At 36.6% G+C, this 23,367-nt stretch overlaps 3 protein-coding genes and 2 long non-coding RNA genes across 5 annotated transcripts; 1 reads left to right on the forward strand and 4 right to left on the reverse strand.

Annotated features, from left to right (window-relative positions):
* Positions 1–3,996: 3,996 nt before the first annotated feature.
* On the forward strand, positions 3,997–4,497 carry LOC111809646. Its single transcript, XR_002817276.1, has 2 exons — positions 3,997–4,113; positions 4,201–4,497. It is a non-coding gene; the product is annotated as an uncharacterized LOC111809646 (long non-coding RNA).
* Positions 4,498–7,217: 2,720 nt separating this feature from the next.
* LOC111810725 lies at positions 7,218–7,718 on the reverse strand. The gene is made up of 2 exons (XR_002817437.1): positions 7,572–7,718; positions 7,218–7,502 (listed from the first exon to the last, which is right to left on the reverse strand). It is a non-coding gene; the product is annotated as an uncharacterized LOC111810725 (long non-coding RNA).
* Positions 7,719–10,269: 2,551 nt separating this feature from the next.
* On the reverse strand, positions 10,270–12,714 carry LOC111809624 (NADPH-dependent aldo-keto reductase, chloroplastic). The gene is made up of 5 exons (XM_023695978.1): positions 12,598–12,714; positions 12,340–12,515; positions 11,939–12,185; positions 10,648–10,827; positions 10,270–10,497 (listed from the first exon to the last, which is right to left on the reverse strand). The coding sequence occupies exons 1-5, from the start codon at positions 12,712–12,714 to the stop codon at positions 10,270–10,272; spliced, it is 948 nt and encodes a 315-aa protein (XP_023551746.1).
* Positions 12,715–15,432: 2,718 nt separating this feature from the next.
* LOC111809628 (F-box protein At5g07670-like) lies at positions 15,433–19,267 on the reverse strand. Its single transcript, XM_023695985.1, has 2 exons — positions 17,887–19,267; positions 15,433–16,021 (listed from the first exon to the last, which is right to left on the reverse strand). Exons 1-2 carry the CDS (start codon positions 18,954–18,956, stop codon positions 15,763–15,765), a joined length of 1,329 nt encoding a protein of 442 aa, XP_023551753.1. The 5' UTR covers positions 18,957–19,267; the 3' UTR covers positions 15,433–15,762.
* Positions 19,268–19,592: 325 nt separating this feature from the next.
* Positions 19,593–22,236, reverse strand: LOC111809792 (F-box protein At5g51380-like). Its single transcript, XM_023696220.1, has 2 exons — positions 20,774–22,236; positions 19,593–20,227 (listed from the first exon to the last, which is right to left on the reverse strand). Exons 1-2 carry the CDS (start codon positions 22,027–22,029, stop codon positions 19,903–19,905), a joined length of 1,581 nt encoding a protein of 526 aa, XP_023551988.1. The 5' UTR covers positions 22,030–22,236; the 3' UTR covers positions 19,593–19,902.
* Between the last annotated feature and the right edge of the window lie 1,131 nt (positions 22,237–23,367).

Genomic DNA, 23,367 nt, shown 5'->3' on the forward strand with positions numbered 1-23,367 from the left:
ATTCTGGCCACTATTTAGGCTGCATCTATGCCTATTGAGCGTCTCTTTCTGTAACAATTGTTCAGTTCATACCCCATTTTCAGCTCAAGTTTCACAAATTTTGTCAAACAACAACCAAAACACGAGTTGGCTTCCAATTATAATTTCAAAACTTTGGTTTCTAGGCTATAAATATGTTGTTTAAATTGCTTTCTTCAATGCCTTCAAACAACAAATCAATGTTTTGGAAGGTTTTATTTGTTGTCGTGCTCATTCTTTCTTCTTCCCATATGGCGTTTGGAAGGCATATTGCCGATGCAACCCGTCGTAGATCTGGTAAGAATGGAAACTGTTTGTTAGCGATGGGCTTGGGCCGCTACACTATATAATAACTATCTTTCCAGTTTTCAATGTTGCATCAACAAGTTTGGCTGCCATGTCTTCTGCTGCATGTAAGTCATCTTTAGATGATATTAGAACGTCTTTTATCGATTCGAACCTCTTACTCGAGAAAAAGAAGCTAGCTCGCTAAATGATTTGTAGTCCTGTGAGATCCAACATCAATTGGAGAGGAGAACGAAACACCCTTAATAAGGATGTGGAAACCTTTTTTTTTGCATGTAATACTCTAAGTTCACCGCGAGGAGATATGGTTTTCTTTGGTTTTTCCTTTTCGAGCTTCCCCTAAAAGTTTTAAAAACGCGTCTGCTAGAGAGAGGTTTCCACATCTTTAAAAATNTAATTTGTGATGTCCCACATTTGTTGGAGAGGAGAACAAAACACCCTTTATAAGGGTGTGAAAACCTTCCCCTAGCAGACGCGTTTTAAAGCTTTGAGGGGAAGTCCGAAAGGGAAAGCCCAAAGAGGACATGAGGGGAAGCTCGAAAGAGAAAGCCCAAAGAGGACATGAGGGGAAGCCCGAAAGGGAAAGTCCAAAGAGGACAATATCTGCTAGCGGTGAATCTGGGTCGTTACATAATTTGATATCAATCTCTATTGAAAAAGAATTAATTTGAGCAAAAACAATATCTTAATAATTAGTCATTAGTGTTCTAGGTTAGTATGTGTGTGACACACATGGTATAATTTCATGTTTTTGTAAGATGTCCGCCAATTCTGGCCACTATTTAGGCTGCATCTATGCCTATTGAGCGTCTCTTTCTGTAACAATTGTTCAGTTCATACCCCATTTTCAGCTCAAGTTTCACAAATTTTGTCAAACAACAACCAAAACACGAGTTGGCTTCCAATTATAATTTCAAAACTTTGGTTTCTAGGCTATAAATATGTTGTTTAAATTGCTTTCTTCAATGCCTTCAAACAACAAATCAATGTTTTGGAAGGTTTTATTTGTTGTCGTGCTCATTCTTTCTTCTTCCCATATGGCGTTTGGAAGGCATATTGCCGATGCAACCCGTCGTAGATCTGGTAAGAATGGAAACTGTTTGTTAGCGATGGGCTTGGGCCGCTACACTATATAATAACTATCTTTCCAGTTTTCAATGTTGCATCAACAAGTTTGGCTGCCATGTCTTCTGCTGCATGTAAGTCATCTTTAGATGATATTAGAACGTCTTTTATCGATTCGAACCTCTTACTCGAGAAAAAGAAGCTAGCTCGCTAAATGATTTGTAGTCCTGTGAGATCCAACATCAATTGGAGAGGAGAACGAAACACCCTTAATAAGGATGTGGAAACCTTTTTTTTTGCATGTAATACTCTAAGTTCACCGCGAGGAGATATGGTTTTCTTTGGTTTTTCCTTTTCGAGCTTCCCCTAAAAGTTTTAAAAACGCGTCTGCTAGAGAGAGGTTTCCACATCTTTAAAAATAATGTTTCGTTCCCCTCTTCAACCGATGTGGGATCTTACAATCCATCTCCCCTTCGAAGCCCAACGTTTTCGTTGGCACTTGTTCCCTTCTCCAATCGATGTGGGATCTCACAATTCACCCATTTTGAGGCCCAACGCTAGCACTCGTTCCTCGAACCAATCAATGTGAGATCTCACAATTCACCCCCTTTGAGGCCCACCGTCCTCGCTGGCACTCGTTCCTCAAACCCATCGATGTGAGATCTCACAATGCATGTCGAACCTTCCTCATTCAGTCGAAGTAGTGTCTTTTCATACATGGGTTGTTTGTGGCTTAAGGAACAAATTTAACTGGTTGTAAGTCAAGGAATCGTTCGGTTTTCATTTAATCGTTCGGTTTTCGTTACATTGTTTTTTTCTTGAAAGAATCTGAAAGTTTGACCAATAAGATGGAGAAAAAAAAAAAATTGAGTAGATGAGGAGGGCTTAAATTATTCTTTCAAATTGACCTTAAATTATTCTTTCAAAAGGGGTTTACGCGGCTTGGCATCCATATATATATATAAAGCACTTCAAAAACAATCTGTGCCATAAGAAATGGCTTCCAACATGGCTTCAAATGTATGGAAGAAAGTGTTGTCGATTGTTAGGCTCATCTTTCCTTCCAACGTAAATGCAAAGAAATTGAATTCCACACCGGGTATTGATGGTACGTTTATCCTTACTTTTGATACTCAAATCATTATGATGCTGCTATCCAAGCTTGGTGGGTTGATATTGATTTCAATGTCCATTCTCTATGTAGGTATGAACAAAAAGAGGCCTCCTCGTGGTCCATCTGATGACCCTGGATATGCTGCTCCTCGGAATGGCAACTATTGAACTTTCACATTCTCTAAATATAGTTTTTACTTAATCTTCATTAAGAGCATTTGTGATTCACTACCAATTTGTATTCGTATTAACATGTAATGTGATTATTGTTGGATCGTGCAATAAATGTAACAGTTTAAACTCACCGCTAGCAGATATTATCCTCTCTGAGCTTTTCATTTCGAGCTTCCTCGAGGTTTTTAAAACACGTCTTTTTAAAAAGAGATTTCCATACCCTTATAAAGAGCGTTTTATTATTCTCTTCAACCGATGCGAGATCTCACGAACAAAGTTATGGGATTGAATAATGAGACGCCAAGATTGAATGGTCAATGCGTAAGTCCAAGCATTCATCTACTTGCATATATAATATTTCAAATCCATGGGCGTTGTTTATTGACTTTCTTCTTATGGATGCGAAGTATTTTGGCTTCAACTTGTAATTCTACACCAACCCATTTCGTCCTACGCTCTTATTTTATTGGAAAAAACTATATATACCATGTAAGTTCTTTCTAGGAACACATGCAATTCACCAATTTTTAAAATAATTCAAATTGGTCGTCAAATTTATTCCCCTTTACCATACAGACCTACGAAGGTCGTAGGTCCTTTCAACAAGTGTAAATTTTGAGTTCTTATGATTGAGCAGATCGCCTTTTTACTCTATTTACATGCCCACTTTGAATGCCCTCATTCATGTACTTATCTTTTACTCTAGTGTCACATCGGACGGGGAGAGGTACTACTCTGATACTATTTGTAACATCTCATGTCCAAGATAATATTTATACAACACTTTATAAAGCAGTCCTGTAACTGTCTAAAACCACCACTAGCAGATATTGTCCTCTTTGGGCTTTCCGTTTCAAGCTTCCACTCAAGGCTTTAAAACGCGTGCGCTAGGAGAAGGTTTCCATACCCTTATAAAGGTGGTTCGTTCTCCTCCCCAACCAAGATGGGACATTACAAGTCCTCTAGAATTTTTTTTTTCCTATAAATAAATAAACGGAGGTCCTCTGGTAGGAAACATACCTAATTTCCACTGATAATCTCAAACGTTTATAAGACATTTCAAGTCAACTCCACTAGTATCACTACTTGAATTGCCAAACTTTCTTTCAATAAAATATACCCTACACATCTATGAAGCTGCTGAGAAATGATGTCTCTGAGTATTTATATCCTTACAAAACAGCAAGAAATCCAATAACAACTTCCTTGTTCTACAAAGTATTAGGGTTATTATTATTATTATTTTTTTTTTGCCCACAAAATGGGNCAACTTCCTTGTTCTACAAAGTATTAGGGTTATTATTATTATTTTTTTTTTTTTTGCCCACAAAATGGCTGTCAAGAGATCCTTCATTTGGCAAATGGTTTTGGTTCTAATAGCCATTCTGGCTCATCGTGTTGCACCAAGGCATTTGGGTTCTGCTCCTCTCACTGCTTGTAAGTGGATCCTACCCATTTAAGACAATTTCTATGTACTCATGAATCTAATAATTACTTGTTTGTTTGTTCATATGATGTTTTCAGACAAGGATGTTGTGGGAATCAAGAACATAAGAAAGGTTGGTCGACCCATCCCAAGGAAAGATAAGCCCAGGGGTGGCAATTTCTAAGCACATTGGAGGATGTCAAATCTTCTTTATCTTTTAATAACTTTGTAATCAATCTCCTTTTACCTATAACTTGTTTCAATTTCCATCTCCTTTATCCACATGAAGTGATCTTAATTTCTTCAATATTTTCTCAAAGCCTAAGGGCATGCTATGTTCGTATGAAACTAAATGTTACGGGCTTAAATGTTGAACATAGAATTGATCTTTTCGACTCCTACTGTAACACAAATTTCAAACTATCTGAGTTTCGAAATTTTATAGGTACTGAGAATGGAATTACTTATAATTCAATTTTCGACCCAAGAGATAACTCATCTTTCCAACCGTGTCAAATGAAATTAATGGTAGATGTGTTAGTAAGTTGAGTTGGATTGGGTTGGAACATTTTTATTTACACATAATCGAATTGCTCAGGTTGTAACCATAATTATTTTGGATTGGATTGGTTTGCCTGAATTTGATTCAACCTAATCTATTAAGATCATATCCATAAAATTTTCTTATTTGAACTCGATCAAACCCAAATCCTACAGATTTGATTGCATTGATCCAACACCTTCTTTGTAATCATGTTAAATTCCCACAATCGTTTGATGACACTTTTTTCTTTGATCGAAAATAACATAATTGGATCCTAGTGCGAAAGGAAGAAAGAAGTAAGGAAAACCCTTTTGTTATTCACATTCGTCAAAATTGTAGTGCTCATGAAATCAATAAAAAGTCAAAATCCCTAATAGTGTGTGGACACACTCAAACTCCTCTCGTTCAATCCAAAAAAATAAAGAAAAACGCATTTATATACATCCAATTAGATATTGTCCATTTTGGTCCGTTATATATCGCCGTCAGCTTCACGATTTTAAAACAGAGGTTTCCACACTCTTATAAGAATGTTTCATTTTCTTCTCCAATCGAACAATATCTACTAACGATGACATTAGGATGTTATACAGCTCAGNATACATCCAATTAGATATTGTCCATTTTGGTCCGTTATATATCTTTTTAAAACAGATTTTAAAACAGAGGTTTCCACACTCTTATAAGAATGTTTCATTTTCTTCTCCAATCGAACAATATCTACTAGCGATGACATTAGGATGGTATACAGCTCAANTATACAGCTCAGCACGTTAAAACTAATGTGAAAGCCATAAGCATTTGGACCAAAACCCTAACCTTTTACTTCGTCTTATGTTGAATTTCATTGGTTGTTTTGAATTGACCTTACCTACGCGGCGTGGCTCATGCATATAAATAATCACATCTCAAACACCACAAAAACAAACAAAAATGGCATCCAACATTGCTTCAATACTATGCAAATTCTTCTTCATTCTCACACTCATCTTAGCTTCCAATGTTCATGCAAGGAGGTTCAATATTCATGGTATTATTTTACTTTCATTTAAAAAGTCATTTCAAATCGACCCTTAAATTTCTTTTAAGATAGATCAGGAACTAAGACGATAGGATGGGGTTGATACTCGTTTCGTTATTAATTTATTTCTTCTATTTTGTTCTTCATTTTTGGATCATTGTGTATGCAGGCATGGAGTATAGAGAGACAGCAAATAATACAATGGCTCCTCCTCCACCAAAAAACCCACGAGAAGATGCTCCCTGGGGTGGGAACTTTTGATTCTTAAGAATATATAAATATAATTTATGCTATCAATTTATTCCATCTTTGTGTTGTAAAGAAAAATAGATAATATTAGATCTGTTTGAATTAAAAAAAATGTATATTTTAGTATATCAAGCAGGCATGTTCGAGAATATACGTTAATTAGTTTAGACATAAATATATTTTCGATTAAAATATCAGAGAAGTGCTTCAAAGACTTATGATGAAGTCTTCCGTGGTACTTGGATTTCAATGGCCTTAGAGTCCAATCAATTTGATTCGGGTTGGATTGGATTAGTCTTGTGCCAAGAGCCCGTTTTTGAGCTAATTTCAATGAAACCCAAATATCAAATGACCTAGCTTATTGGTAAGAGAGTTCCACTCAAGTTGGGCTTAAAAGAGACATTTAAAAGCCAAATTTGATGTCGTTTTAGTCCATTTGAAATTATTAGAGCTATGCTTTTGACTTGGGCTATTCAAAAGTCCCTTAATGACCTAAACATGTTATTGATTCATGGATGAACTTATCGAATATAACACAAATGGATGATTCTTTGAAGGAAGACTTCGTAGTTCTTTGGTCAATGAAAACATGGTTAGGATTTAGGAATTCAACCAAAATCTCACCCGAAGAACATTGATACATAAGTTACGAACAATATGGTTCCTATATTCTACGTAAACTAATAATTTTTTTTTTTGGGTTTTAATAATAAATGGTTTGGATTAAGCGATGATTAACACAATATTCTAGATTAAGTGATGCACAAAACAACTTAATTACAAGAGCTGTTTGAACAATCAACTTAATTAAAAATGGAAATGGAAGAGGTCAAAGGGCCATTAATTGAAATCTTCATATGCTTTGACCCAAAATTTAAATAAATAACGATCAATCATACTCTCATTAAGAACCCATTTCCAAACCAAAATCACTTGCAAAAATGGCTTCAAACATAGTTTCCATTGTTTGCAAATTATTGCTTATTGTAATGCTCATCCACTCTTCCAATGTTGCTGCAAGAACTTTGCCCACAAAACCCTACTTTACAAGTAAATTTCCCTATCAACTTTCATCTTTTTATCTCACTTTTTCTATTTTTCGCATCGATTTTAAGACGGTTTAGTAACGAATTTTCGTTATTTTCATTAGCAAATGAAAAAGATGAACAGATGAATAATACACCGGCTCCGATGCCTCCGCGCAAATTCAAGCCAAAAAATGACGATCCTTGGGGAGGTAATATCTAAGAGTTCGAAGAATTCAAACCTTTTTATGGTTCTTTGTAACATATTTTGTTTAGAAATAAGATATTTTTATTGAATTCATGAGATTACAATAAAGTCTTCCAATTAATAAGAGGTATGAACCGGGCCTTCGAATAAGAAAATAGCTTCGCTTTAGTAGACCAAAGAGAAGTGTAACCGTTATTTGATAAACATTCTACACCACACTACAATGAAAAACAATACACGAGAAATGAAAATAGATAACCATGACAGGTATTGTTTATTACGTAATCATCCCGCTTAGTGTATGTAGTTACCATCGTGAGGATCATCCATGTTCAACTTCCGAACTTTATTATCTGCAATAAAATAAAGAAAATTACGTATTTTAATTTACATAATCTAAGAACTTTCGAAAATAATCTTACATGTTTCACGTGGATTCGCATTCGTAAGTCCCCTCGATGCAATCGAAGAAACCAATAGAAGCCAAATGGTCAACATAATTTGGCAACAAAATGCAAGCTTTTTGTGCACCATTTTGCCTCCCTTACTTAAGCTATTGCAATAATACCAATATTTGCTTTAATTTATAACCTATTTATACCCAATTTTTTGCATTCAAAATTGAAGACTTTTGATAACCCAAGTCTTCTTATTTGAAAAATCTATGCATACATAAATCGTGTTCATATTATACGTAGGGTTTAGTTGTGGAATCGACTTTTCTAAGTGTTCAAAAAAACATTTTTAAATAAGAAAATTTTTTTAAACATTTAGACTGTGATATCAAACCGTTCTAAATTACTCACAATTACTTAATGATGAATCACATAAATCTAATAAAATGGGTCGACTATACCTTTTATCTTCTTCGTTGTACTATTAATTAAAATTTTGTCATTTTTTATTATTATCATGGATGCTTAATTAACATATAACGACTAATTATGTACTAAATAAATTTAGTAACATGAACATTAATTATGGTTCGATCACTAAAATAAAATAAATGAATCACGTGACACCCAAATAAGAAGTACATGAATGAACCGAGTCCACATTCGAATAAGAGCGATCTTGAAAGTTATACGTGTTTTTCTTTGAACAATTCTATGTTGGGTTACATTCTCTTTGTTCTTCCTAGCACGCATGTGAGTGAGAACAAAATATGTTAACATGATCTATGTGTTAGTCTGTGAAGATAGTCTTCTCTGGCGTCTATCTCTTTGATTTGAAAAAAAATCTAAAACGAATGTGTGGTTGGTCTGCTTTTATTTGGTCCAAAGAAATATTAATTTTCAAACCTTAAAGTCTATTTTCCAAATACGTCTAAGATTTTAAAACACGAACAACTCTACACCATACAAATCTTTTAAACTCGACCAAACAACTTTGCACCTCAAACACAGATATTTTCAAATCTCAAGCATGGATTGTAACGATCCAGGCCCACCGCTAGCAGATATTGTTTTCTTTGGTCTTTCTCTTTTGCGCTTCCCTCAAGGCTTTAAAACGCGTATAATAGGGAAAGTTTTCACAAGAATGTTTTGTTCTCCTCCCCAGCTAACGTGGAACATCACATAGATAATTACAATATGACAGATCTATTTGATTAACGTGGGAATTGTTGTCACCTAAGATGTCTCGAAAATTTAATTTTAAAGTAAATACCCAAAAAAAAAAAAAAAACATTTAACCATTTTTTAAGTCAACTTGGTCTCGTCCTAATTAACAAATACATATATATCATTCTAATTTTCAAAATAAAATAATCTTCAAATAAATTCTACAAGTTTATATTCAATTAACCCATTTGAATGTCAACTATTATGTCAACTTCAGTCAATTTTCAAAACATTAATCAGTTTTTCTCACAAAATTTTTAGGTTTTAAAACATGTTCGGATCTTTTAGAATGTTATAGATAACGACATTTAACTATATAATTTTACGTGCCTTATTTTTCACTTCACTGATAAATAATTTACGTTATAAGAACAAAGAATGTAATTTAATTCTAAAGTCAAATTTTGATAAATTTTCAAATGAAGTACAATAGATTAATAAAAACATGAGTATCATTCAAATTAAAGAATTGTTCAACTAGGTGAGAAACAAATTAGTATAAATAAACGTGAAATTGGAGAAATATTTATAGCAAATTATTATTAAAGGTTTGGAGAGGAAAAATGGTGCATAAGAAGCTTGCATTTGTTTGCCAAATTGTGTTCATTGTTGTTCTTCTATTGACATCTTCAATGGCGGCATCAAGGGATTTAACATTCAAACCAACATGTAAGAACATTGTGATTATTTTTTTTATTTTTTTTTTTTGTTATTTGATCTTGTTTTTGTTCGAATTTGATAATGGGTCGTGTTTCTTTAGTTCAACAATCATGTAGGTACTGATAAATCTGTCAATGGTTGAGGTTCGTCACTAATAGACATATCCAATACTGATAGGTCTATTAATGGCTGAGGTTCATCACTGATAGATTTATGGATGACTAAGGTTTAATCATGATAGATGTTTATCATTCATTACTGTATGCTCGTTTGTTATTATGTTTAAAATGGTAATAGTGTTATTGTGACCTTTAAAAAAGCTTCGTTGACGTTTTTGACCTCGATACTATTTGCAAATATGAGCATGAACTATGACCATTGTTTGGGTGCAGTCAACAAGGTTAAAAGGGACTCGATGGATATCCCTCGTGACGGCAACTACAGAAGAGGAAACCCATGAAGGATGGCTGCCCAAAATTACATTATCTATTAATTTATGTAAAATANCTTCTTTTTCTTTGAGTTTGAAAAGCCCATTGGGCTTCCGTTCAACGGAGGAGCTGAGACAAGCCCATTGGGCTTCCGTTCAACGGAGGAGCTGAGACAAGCCCAGTGGGCTCAAATTCGCTAGCCCAATAATACATATATATTTCCAATTGTAATACAATAATAATTATTTAAGAGCTAAGTTAATTTTAATTTTATTGATAAATAATATTTTTTTATGTGAATTTCTACTAATTTTATAGATAAAAACTAGCTTATTAGAACTCGAACAACTTTATTTATTCATATGAAGTGTGACAAAAAAGGAGAAATAATTTAAAAATAAACAACATTAAATTTCTCCGTCCCACAAATCTTGAATAATTTTGAATGGACTTGTTGTGTCGTTTACAAAATATTCACCCCTCATAATCTTTCTTTCTTCTAATTTTTCAATTTCCAAGCAATCTTGATCGTCCAATTTTAAATCAAGGGCTCCAAAGTTTTCTTTCATACGGTGTTCGTTAAAGCTCTTCACTATCACACTCGATCCTTTCGATAGGCCCCACTGCAGAGCAACCTTCAACGTATATAACAAAAAAAAAAAACGTGTTAGTCGAGACGTGATAAAATGTATTAACGTTTATCGTAAAGTTTCAATTTCATTAAAAGAATTATTAATTATCCTAACCTAGGACTTGGGAGACAAGAGACAAGTTTTTGAAATAACCTGAGCTGGAGTTGCATTGTGTTTGAGAGCGATTGATTTGATGAGTGGACTTTCAATCACAGCCGTTGATCCCCATGCATTCCCTGGTCCACCCAATGGAGAATATGCACTCACGTGGATCTTATGCTCTCCACAAAACTCTCTTAGCTTTCTTTGTCTCCACATTGGATGCATCTCTACCTATTCATTCAACAAATTAGGGTTTTTTTTTAAAAAGAATTGAACGAATCTCGAGATCGAACTTTCAACGTTATGAAAGAAGTTAGATACGTTTTTCACCATTCAGCTGCTTTTGGTTATACATCCTAACGATATTGTCTCCTTGTAGATACTCATTCAAAGGACGGTTTGTTTGAGACTACCATCTTCTTGAAGTTCTAAGTCATTGAGGCTGGCTTAATTGATAACATTTTTGTTTCACGTTATTTATTTATCGTATCTAATTTTCTATTTTGGGTTCTAGAAATCTCATTCTAACTCGGGATTCTCTTGGTTTCGAGTATCTCGGAGTATCAAACTTCCCTATTATACTATAAATTTACTATACAAATTGAAAAAAAATAATGAAGAAATATTTATTAGGATAGGAAGATCTTAATAATGATACTATTGTCCCCAATTTGGTCTCTAAAATTATAAATATTCTATTTTTAGTCTTTACTTTCTAATAAATTAGATGACATCAAACTTGTTTTCTTGTTGTAGTCAACCCTAGCGGATATTGTCGCATGTTACGTATTGATGTCAGTCTCACGGTTTTAAAACGTGTCTATTAAGGAAAGGTTTTCACACTTGTATAAGGAAGGCTCTGATCCCCTCTCCAACCGATGTAGGATCTCACAATCCACCCCATTTGGAGTCCCAACGTTCTCCCTGACACACTTCCTGGTGTCTGGCTCTAATACCATTTGTAACAACCCAAACTCACCGTTAGCAGATATTATCCACTTTGGCCCATTAAATATCATCATCAGCCTCACAATTTTAAAACTTGTCTACTAGAAAGAAGTTTTCACACCCTTGTAAAAGATCATTCGTTCTCCTCCCCAACCGATGTGAAAGCTCACAAATATACAAGACAGACATGTAATCGAGTGAAATTGGAAACGACGGTTCGACACTCCTAAGCTTTTATTATCCTAACTAGCTCTTGAACTTAGGTGATTATTCATCAACATTAAACCCCACTAGATTGACTTTCAATATTGTAAACATCATGTTAATTCAAGAACAAAAATCCAAAAAACAGACCAATTAATAACATTAATAGAAGCTAAAGAGAGAGAGAAACCTGGTTAACAGCTGGAGGAATGGAAGCAAATTCTAAAAGGGATTCAAGTTTTTTGGTGGAGAAATTGCTCACACCAATGCACCTACACAGACCCAATTCTTGGCACTTTTCCATTCCCTTCCAAGTGCTTTCGAGATCCAATGCTTCCTCAAAATCACTTTCCTTGGGAACTGGATAACATGCCCAAGGCTTCAGCTTCAATGGCCAATGCACCAAATACATATCAATATACTCCAATCCCATGTTCCTATAAACACCAAAATTCAAAATTCAACGACAATTTCGCGTTTTAAAACAAAACCCGTTACTATAACGTGATTGTATAAGCTTTAATCTATCGAATTTCAACGTGGGTTCGACAAAAATCGAAGCTTTAGCCTTGTAATTATGTAATAGATTACCTTAGTGACTGTTTTAATGCTGAAACAGGATCATGATGGTCATTTCCCCATACTTTTGTAGTGATAAAAATGTCTTCTCTCCCCACATCTTGGCTCAAAATTTCATCACAAATGGCTTTGCCAACAGCCCCCTCAGATCCATAGATAGTTGCTGTATCAAAATGCCTATGACCCATCTGAAAAATCAAAGAAAAATAAGGTAAGAAACAATGGAAAAAGGTACAAAAATGAAGAGAAAAAGAGCTTATCAATATGTACTTTGATGGCCATATGAACAGCTGATTCTATGGCTTTTGAGTGAGCTTGATAAGAAAAAGTGCCAAAACCAAAAATGGGAAGATTTACACCACAATTCAATCTCACTTGATTTTCCATTGTGTTCTTCTCTTTCTCTCTCTAAATTATGTAATAATAATTTGGAGAGAGATTAGGTTAGAAGATGTGTTTATATAGGAGAGAGAGCGTTGAAGTCAACGTTGTTAACTGTCTCCTAACAGGACATTACAGCTTATGATGAATGAATCATTGATGTTTGTGTCTGAAAAATTTAGTGCCTAGTTTGTGGGATCTATTTTCCATCTTTTGTGGGATACCGTTGGATTGGCCCTTGATCTTGTCATCCAAGGGACAGGATTACTTGGTTTTGTGTTCTTTATTTCTCTCCTAGGTGTCATGGAATTTTCTTAGAAACAAGTCAACAAGTTGGTTATATTTAATAGTGAAACATTTAATTGGCAAAACCTAGAAGAATAGAGCCCCAACCCCATCATCTTCCTACCCATCTCTAATAATCATTTATTCGGTTAACAATATAGATTGAATTATAAATTGTCTCATATTTCGAGTTATGGAGAAAGCTTCAACAACGTCCTCTGCTAGGGCTCAACCTTGGACAGGTGGTGGAAACTACCGAAGTGAAATATGGTAGAGGCAGAGGGAATTTACAGTGGAGCGGTGAAATGCATAGAGATTAAAAAGAATACCAACGACGAAAATACTCTATTGGGTCGACACTAACAGTGAGAGACAAAAGCTACAAGAGCAACTTTGTAAAAACTACCATAGCGTTTTTCCAAAACTATTATAGGTAAATAATTTAAATATGTAATAAAAATAAAAGCATATATAAAAAAACAAAATAGCTCCCAAAAATCCACTCATATCATTTAAGATACATTAATATCAACATTTATTTATATTGAGAAAATTGTGTGCTAGGGCTGAATTAAAAATTAGTAGGCTTGCAAGATATTAAATTTTTTGAGTTGACTTTCATTTTAAATTGTGTTTGACTTACACTCAAGTCAACGAACAAATGAAAGTAAACTGCATTGCTTAACCTTAATTATAGCGAAGCCTTAGACATCCACTTTAGAATAAGAAAAACAAACCCACAACTATCTTAGATTTTGAGCTTTTTTTGTCACTTAATGCATACATATATATTTAGAGGATCTTGTTGTTTAAGAAAAAATGATCGCAAAATTAACCTTCTCGGTCTTTTTTTTATGCTTTTAATGGGTCGTTAAACTTTAAATACATGTATCTCGAAAATTTCAACTTTGACACTTTCTCATTGGAGGAGACGGCGAAATGTGGTGGCAAGTGGACTACAACGTCGTGTCAGAATGCTTCTTGGATGATCCTATAAGTAGTCGCATGTATAAATATGAATTAATTCAAATAGTGAAAACTGTGAATGACTTATTAAATCAGTTATAGTTTGTTTGATGGTATTTGCTACTTGGATAACTAGTAATTCTAGAGCCAATACGTACAACAAATTATTAGATAAAAGATCGACGCTAACCTGCTCGTTGCTCTAATGATTCATGATAGCTTGACAGATCGCACGGCCATCGTGTCGGCAACGCATCATTTAGGGAGAATCATCTTAAATTTTTATAATGTACATCGAACGGTTAGTATGGAGTAAACACCTTTTCTCCACATGTTTTGAATGGTTTCACGCTAATCTAGTTTAAAAAATATGATTAAAGAAATTAGATTATAGAAACCCCTAATCTATGAGGTTACTTTGGTATTATAAATTAAAACACATGGAGGCGGTGGTTGAAAATTTAAGATGTAATTAAATATATTAGAACGCTGTTGGGAACATGCTGGCCAGCCAAATGATTAAGCTAAGCTAAGTAAGATTAATAGTATCATTAAGCACAAGAACGCACCATTAAACTAAATGCCTGCCAGACAAAACAAACATCATTTAAGCACGCAATTAATTGCCGTGTTTCATCATGTTCTCTTCCTTGGAGCCTCTCAAACTCACATGTCATTTATAAATTATCCACTTAATTTTGAGAATATTATTTTAGTTATGCTCCGTAACAACGCTAACAAATATTATCCACTTCGACCCGTTAAGTATCATCATCAGCTTCACGATTTTAACCTCACAATCCACTCCATTGGGGGCCAGCATTCTCACTGACACAGCTTCACGATTTTAACCTCACAATCCACTCCATTGGGGGCCAACATTCTCACTGACACACCGCCTCTAACACCATTTGTAACAGCCCAAATCTACCGCGAGTAGATATTATCTACTTTGGTCCATGATGTATTGTTAAAACATGTCTGCTAAGGAAAGATTTTTATATCCTTAAAAGGAATGTTTTGTTCCCCCTCCATCCCCCTTAGGGGCCTAATGTCCTCACTGGCACACCGCCCAGTGTCTAAGTCTGATATCATTTGTAACAACTCAAACCCACCACTAACAAATATTGTCCGTTACGTAGCACCATCAGCCTCATGGTTTTAAAACATGTCTATTAAAGAGAGATTTCCACACCCTCACAAAGAATGTTTCGTTCCTCTCTCCAACCGATGTGGGATCTCACAATCTGGCCCCCACACTGGCACGCTGCCCAGTGTCTAGCTCTGATACCCATTTGTAACAGCTCAAGCCCACTAGTAGATATTGTGCGTTTTGGCCTGTTACGTATCGCTGCAAGCCTCACGATTATAAAACATCTACTAGGAAAATGTTTCTACGCCCTTATAAGGAATGTTTCGTTCCCTGAGATCTCACATACACATCATTTATAAAACAAAACAGCTAACAAGGTCTCATAGCAAAGGATCAATCATTGCATTGGTGCATTTTATAGTAGAAGAACAATTCTTTACAGTTCAACTAATCCCAAGAAGAAGAATAGGCATACAATGATGTAGCTAAACTAAGCTACTATGCTCCAAGAAAATCACAGTTCCAGCAAATAGGTGAACTGGGTCAGGTTAGTTTCTAAGAAAACATCCTGTGTTGCTTCCTTCTAAGTGATCCTGGAAACTAAAACGTAAACGTATTTTCCTATATTCAACATCTATTCTAACCACCTAGCTCGACTATAAACGACTACGCTAAGTATGTTTGAGCTAACGATTACGTTTTCGTGTTTGCTAGAAAAACCTCCCACCTTTCTTTCCCATACAAGTCTCGACCAGACTCGATGATAGAAGTGATTTGGTATCAGGCCTCCATTTCAAATTCTTAAGAACAGAGAAGACTTCAGAAAGAGCAGGAGAAATGCAGCTATCTTTTATGTTCTTACATGACTCCACTTCCAGGCTTTGAAGCTCCTTCCACTGAAGAACTACCGACTCCAAGCCTTCTGTTGTTAACACCGAACATCCTTCAAGCAAAAGCATCTTCACCCTCCTGTGCAAACACAAAGTAACCACAAATCAGATATAGCTTCAATCAAAATGCTTGATTACAATTGGGCTACCAGAGTAAATCATTCAGAATTTCTAGCATATTCTTGGTATGTTCAGCTTTAAGGGCTGTAAATGTGGTCTGGTGGGTCAAAACTCACTTTTCCAACTTAATCAGAGAGAAGCCACTCGAGTGGCCAATGGGAACCAGGTCCCAGGTTGTGTACCAGGTTATAAAGGGGTGGCTTAGTTAGAGGAGTCGAGTTCTTAGGAGGAAGGATCATTCTGGTAAGTCAGAGAGCCTTCCCGAAGGCTATTGATACTGCAATTTATTCGCCGATATTGCAATGATTATCTTTGTTGCTTTCTTGTATTTTCTGAGTTCGGGTACCTAACAGACGGTGAGATCTCCCATGGGTTGGAGAGGAGAACAAAACATTCTTATAAGGGTGTGGAAACCTCTATCTAGTAAACGCGTTTTGAAAACCTTGAGGGGAAGCCTGGAAGGGAAAGCCCAAAGAGGATACTATCTGCAAGCAGTGGGCATGAGCTGTTACAAATGGTATTAGAGCCCATCACCGGACGGTGTGCTAGCGAAGGCGCTGGGCCCCAATGAGGTGGATTGTGGATCCCACATTGGTTGGAGGGGAACAAAACATTCCTCGTAAGGGTGTGGAAACCTCTCCCTAGCAAACACGTTTTAAAATCTTGAGGGGGAGCCCGAAAGAGAAAGCCCAAAGAGGGCAATATCTGCTAGCGGTGGACTTGGGCTGTTACAAAAATGACCCTAGCCAATGTCTAAAAGGTTAAGAGGTCGTCCGAACTCAGAATCCAGCCTATATTTCCATGAAAATTTCTGTTTATACTCGCTGATTACATTTCGGTGGCGACTGAAACGACCGGAGAAGAATATTATTCAATTCTTATGGACCCAAGAACTTAGAAGTTGACAGAAAAGACACCATGATAAACAAATGACAAAAATATGTAGCCATGGATTGGACTGAGATAGTCACATAACACCACCCATTCAACAACAAACATTATTGCTCTTCCTAGTGCATGAAATCAATAAATTATTGAACTCTCAAATGATTTGGTGCTAATGCTGGCACTGAAAATGGCCAAGTATCTAAGCCTCAACCACAGAAACACCCAATAAAATGATAACAAGAAAGTAAATCGAGAACAGAAACAATGTAACAGCTCTAGCCCGCCCACTGCTAACAGATAGTATCCTCTTTGGGCTTTCCCTTTCGGGTTTCCCCTCAAGGTTTTTAAAACGCAGTCTTTTAGGGAAAGGTTTCCACACCCTTATAAAGAATGTTTCGTTCTCCTCCCCAATCAATGTGGGATCTCACAATCCACCCCCCTTCAGGACCCAATGTCCTCGCTAGCACTCGTTCCCTTATCCAATCAATGTGGGACCCCTCGATCCACCCCCCCTTTGGACCTAGCGTCCTTACTAGCACACCATCTCCTGTCCACCCTCCTTCGAGGCTTAGCCTCCTCGCTGGCACATCGTTCTATGTCTGGCTCTGATACCATTTGTAACAACTCAAGCCCACCGATAGCAGATATTGTCCTCTTTGGGCTTTCCTTTTCGGGATTCCCCTCAAGGTTTTTAAAATGTGTCTTCTAAGAAGAGGTTTCCACACCCTTGTAAAGAATGCTTCGTTCTCCTTCTCAACGATGTAGTATCTCACAAATAAAGTAAACAGAGCAACAGCTAGCAACCTCTTCTTAGCATGCATCATACCGCAATAAAGAAATTAATGTCATCCCACAATGTAACATCTACTATTTACTTCAAGAGGTTAACAGTATTTACAGTTAAACGAATGCTCGATGAACATAAAGAACCCTTACCAGCAGTTATTCGCAAAGCCGAACATGTCATCGTCCAATCCCCAGCAGTCCCGGATGAAAATCTCCCTCGCAGCCCCACATGTCATAAACAAAGCCCTTACACTAACTGAATCCCGCAATTGAGAATTCTGCAAATGGAGCCTCTCAAGAGCAGGACAGGAGCTCAAATACTCATCTGGACCAGGATTAGCATCAATCCTCTTGCATGATATGATCTTCAAAGTCTTCAAATTCTCACAATATTGAAGCCCAGCCAACCATCCATCATCCATCCTATGATCACAGAGTGTCAACTCCTCCAACATTGGGCAGCACTGCCCAATCGCCTTAATCCCATCAAAGCTCCCCTCACACCCACTAACCTCGAGCTTCACCAATCGTCGACAGCCTCGAGCGACAATAGTCAGCCCAATATCTGTCACCGCCGAACTAAAGAACCCATCAACATTCCCAACTAGCTTCAATATTTGAAGATTCTCAAACGCAGCAATTCCTTGGAGCATGCAATCACTGCACTTGTGCAGCTCAAGTTCTTGCAAGAGCTCACATTCCTTAGCCACATTCAACAACCCAAATTCACTACCACCAACAAGACTCAATTTCCTCAAGTTCGGGCAGCCATTCGCCAAAACCTTCAGCCCTCTATCAATCAAAACACTTTCCAATACAATCTTCTCACCGACATTCGAATAAAGCAACAACCAAGGATCAATATGCATGGAAAGAACCCCATGGCTCATTAAAATACTCGAATTCCTAGACGAAACCCAACACCCAGAAACCAAATCCACTTGATTAAGATTAGGAAACCTCAAAACCAACCTACCCGACAGAAGAAAATCGAAATCCGTAACCCTTAGAGACCGTACGAGACGACCCTGCAGGTTAAGCCAACGCTTGCAGACAAGGAAATTCAAGTTTCGCTCGCAATCGGGAAATTTGGAGAGAACACGAAGAAGAAGCTCGTCGGAAAGCAGCAAGGTGAGATCAATCAAATCAGAAACGGGGGATTCGGGTTGGGAGTCGGGGGAAGAAATGGGAGAATCACTGGACATAGAATGGAGTCGCATTGAGACAATGACATGCTCGTGGAAGAACCCTATTCGTTCTTCTTCTTCACTGGGAAAAATAAAGCTAGGGTTCGGCTGTGGCCAAGGATTGAAGAAAGGGAAGAGGATAGAAACAGAACTTGGTTTCTCAGCCTCAAACGACGGTGGAACAGAATCAGTAATTTCCAGAATGAAAATGACAAATTTTTCCTAATGGGTATTCGAATTCGACTGACATTTTTGAAAACCCACAAATTTTTATGGCTAATATCAACGAAAACGATGAGATTGATTGATGCCTTTCTTTAAGTGGAAGGGAGAAATTAGGGTTTCAACTAGAAATGGGTTTGGGTCTTTTTTTAATCTAAATTTTGTTAAAAAAATTGGATTAGTTAGAAATGATTGGCATGGTCACAATTTAACGTAACAGCAAATCTAAAATAAAATATAACTTATATAAGAATCAGTCCTAGAATATTTTTTCATTTTTCAAAAATAAAAAGATATTTTCGACTCAAACATTTAATCAATAAGACTTGAAATAGGATAAGTCGATTTATTCAATAAGACTTGAAATAGGGTAAGTCGATGTAAACACAACTCAACCAGAACAAACTACGAAGTCAAATATTAGGGATCAAATAAAACATTCAGGAACTGTACTAATCCACAGCTATGCCAGTAATTCTATTAAGCTTAATAATGGTGGAAACCATGATATTCCTTTACAGATACTAAGAACTGTAATTACTAAACCAAACTATACTAGTACAATTCTAATATACAGTGTTTTTTAAGGAGAAGATGACTTAGCTTCCTCGAAACATACGAGCAAATTCATCGACGCAGAGGTCGATATTCTTGGCATCTTCATCTCTGGTGCTGTCAACATCTAGTTAACCACGAGAACGATCAAGAAGACAATAACAGTGCGACGACGTCTTCAGAGCGATTTGTTTCGAGGTTTTCATGTCTGTCGTGCACTTGCGTGATTATGAACACCGGGTAGAACTTTCATGTCCCATGTCTTTTTGAAAAACCTACCACCTTTCTTTCCCATGTGGGTGCCGCCAATGAGGCTTGAAGGCAGAAGGGATTTGTTATCTGGCCTCCATATCAAATCCTTGAATGTTGAAAACAGGGTAGAGAGCGCAGGAGAAATGCTGCTCTCTTTTATGTTCTTACACGATACAACTCGAAGACTTTGAAGCTCCTTCCATTCAAGAATTACAGACTCCAGACCTTCTGTTGTTAGCTGTGAACATCCTTCGAGAGAAAGGAACTTCACCCTCCTGTAAGGAAAGTAACCATAAATTAAACATGAATTCAAACAGGATGAACAGTTCTTAATTTCTTCGAGTTCAAGGAGGAACAACTTAGATACTAAGAACATGGATTCTATATGATATTCAAACTTATACTCAAATCCTGGAACTTTGATCATTGATTTAAACCAACGGATCCCAAGAACAAGGATCAATAATCGGTATGCCCGATAATAATCATTAGATACAAATTCGAGATACCTTTTTTTCCCTCCACATCAAGAACATAAGAGGCATCTCACCAAATAAGTTATCCTCACCAAGAACATAAGAGGTTCTGCAAAATTTCAGGAATCTAGACCAGCAAAACCTACAGCCTCCATTGAAGCATTTTTCTACCTAAAATAATATAAACCAGTAAAAGAGACCTCTGCTTAGCATAGCAGTAATATAAAACAACAAAGTTGCAGCTTCCCATTCAGTTTTGAACCAATTTGAACATTGAAATTCATTCAAAGCCACAGAATCTTTGGAATAGTAGTTATGATAAGAGTAAAAGGAGAGATTATTTACCAGCAGTGACTTGCAAAGCTAAATATATCATCAACCAATCCCCAGCAATCACTGATGAAAATCTCCCTCGCAGCCCCACAGGTAATAAACAATGCTCTACCACTCTTTTTATCTCCTAGTTGACAATTCTGCAAATACAACCGCTCAAGAGCAAGGCAGGGACTCAAATATTCGTCGGGTCCGGGATTCGGATCGATCTTCCTACATGACATGATTCTCAGAGTCTTTAAATTCTCACAATACGACAGCCCAGCCAACCATCCATCGTCCATCCTGTGATCACAGAGTGTCAGCTCCTCCAACATTTGGCAGCACTGTCCAATAGCCTTAATGCTATCAAAACTTCCCTCACAACCATTAAGCTCAAGCTTCACCAGTCGTTTACAACCTTGAGCCAAAATAGTCAACCCAATATCAGTGACTACTGAGCTATAAAGACCATCAACATTTCCAAATAGCTTCAGTATTTGCAAATTCTCACAAGCTGCAATTCCTCTCAGCAGATTATCACTACACTTGTGCAGTTCAAGTTCTTGCAAAGTTTCACATTCTTCAGCCACACTCAACAATCCCAACTCACTCCCACCAATAAACGCTAATTTGCGCAAATTTGGACAGGCACAGGCCAATGTCTTCAGCCCTCTATCAATCACCATGTTGTCAAGGATGTTCTCCTCACCAACACCCGGAATAGGCAAAAACCAGGAATCAACGTGTATAGAAACAATCCTATTACTCAACAAGATACCAGAATTTCTGGAGGATAACAAAGATCCAGAGACTAAATCCACGCGGTTAAGATTCGGAAACCTCAAAATCAACCTACCTGATAAGAGAAAATTCAAATCCATGACTCTAAGCGACCGTACAAGACGGCCCTGTAGATTCAGCCACCGTTTGCAGACCAGGAAGTTGGAGTTCCGCTGAGAATCCGGTAGCTTCGAGAGAATCCCGAGAAGAATCTCATCAGAGAGAAGCAGCGTACGGTCGATCTTGCAGAAATTAGCGATAAGAGGTTTGGTTTTGGAGTTAGGGGTAGGAATGTGAGGGTTTTTAGACAAGGATTGGAGTTGCATAGCAACAATAACATGCTCGAGAGACTTCGTATTCTTCAGCCACACATCAGACCATCGTGGATTCCTCTTCTTCTTCACCGGAGAGTTAGGGTTCGTTTGAGAAGTTGGAACAGAGGAAATGGAGGTCCGTCTTTCAGATTCAAGTAACACCGATTGAGCTCGTTGATGATGAAATCCCATGTCGGTATTCTCTGTCTGTATCCTCTTCAAGATTTCGTCCCTTTCTACCGCATTGATTCACCAATCACAGCTCGAAATCTGCCGATTTGAGTTCCTCAAATTCATCAGACACACTTCACATTCTTATAACACAGCTCGAAATCTGCAGATTTTAGTTCCTCAAATTTGAATCGCTCTCAGTCACTAAGCTTCTTGTCTCTGTAGCCAACGGGCAAAGGGAGTTTGTAGGGTCCGTAATTTCCAATTTTGAATATTTTCTGTATCATTTAAATTTTGCTTCCTTTTGTTCTAATTTCCCATTTCTGGATTTTCACGAGTTCTTAAAAATATCCTCTTTTATTTATTTATTTATTTATTTATTTATTCTTTTTTAACCTTTAAGGTAGGTAGCTAAGATCTAACCATTTAATAATTTTGAACTTATCTATACTAACTTGGATTCCATGTTTGTAAATGCAATTTAATTATTTATCTATAATTTTCGATCTAAAACACATTTGATTTTTCCGATCTCATTTTCACAAAATCAAGAATTCTTAATGATTCAGTAATGATCCGCTTGCCCCGAAATGACCTAATCCAATAAGAAAATCCCAATTCATTGGACCTTTCGATACAATCAAATAGAAAGCCCCCAGAGGTATGGGGTTCGAGATAAAATCAAGAATTCTGAATGATTCAGAAATGATCCACCTGCCCTGAAATGATCTAACCCAACAGGGAAATCCCAATTCATTGGCCCTTTCGATAGAATCAGATAGAAAGCTCCAAGGGGTATGGGGTTCGAGACAAATAAATATCATTTTTTATTAAAATGTCGATTAAATTTATATTTTTAAAAAAAAAATTATAAAAATAAAAATATTTAAAAGATTATAGTTAAAAATGAAGAATTGGTTTGTGATTTGGAGCCAATTGACTCATTACCGTTAAGTAGCCGTTAAATTCAAATATTATTTTCAATGATTTGGGACCCATCATTGTGAAATGGGATTTTTCAAGTTTCATAAATATTATTATAATTGAAAATGATTAAATACCCACTAATGAATTGATTTATATTTATAAATATTGGATTTTAATAATTAGTTTTGTAAAGTAATTTTATGATTTGAAACTCGATTACGTCGATTACGAAGATAAGACTGCAAGAAGAACTTAGAAAGGAAGCTCCATGAAGTCACTTACCTCCTCTAACATTGAGGATGAGAACCCATTTATCACTCTCTCCTAGAGGATGATATTACTTCTTTTAACTTTGAATTACGAGTTTAGTGTGAGTTCCCATGTCGATTGGAGAGAAGCATGAGTGTTAGCGTCTTACTGGGCTTCGGAGGG

Source organism: Cucurbita pepo, chromosome LG14 (genome assembly GCF_002806865.2).
Source record: "Cucurbita pepo subsp. pepo cultivar mu-cu-16 chromosome LG14, ASM280686v2, whole genome shotgun sequence".
In the NCBI taxonomy this organism is placed as follows: domain Eukaryota; kingdom Viridiplantae; phylum Streptophyta; class Magnoliopsida; order Cucurbitales; family Cucurbitaceae; genus Cucurbita; species Cucurbita pepo.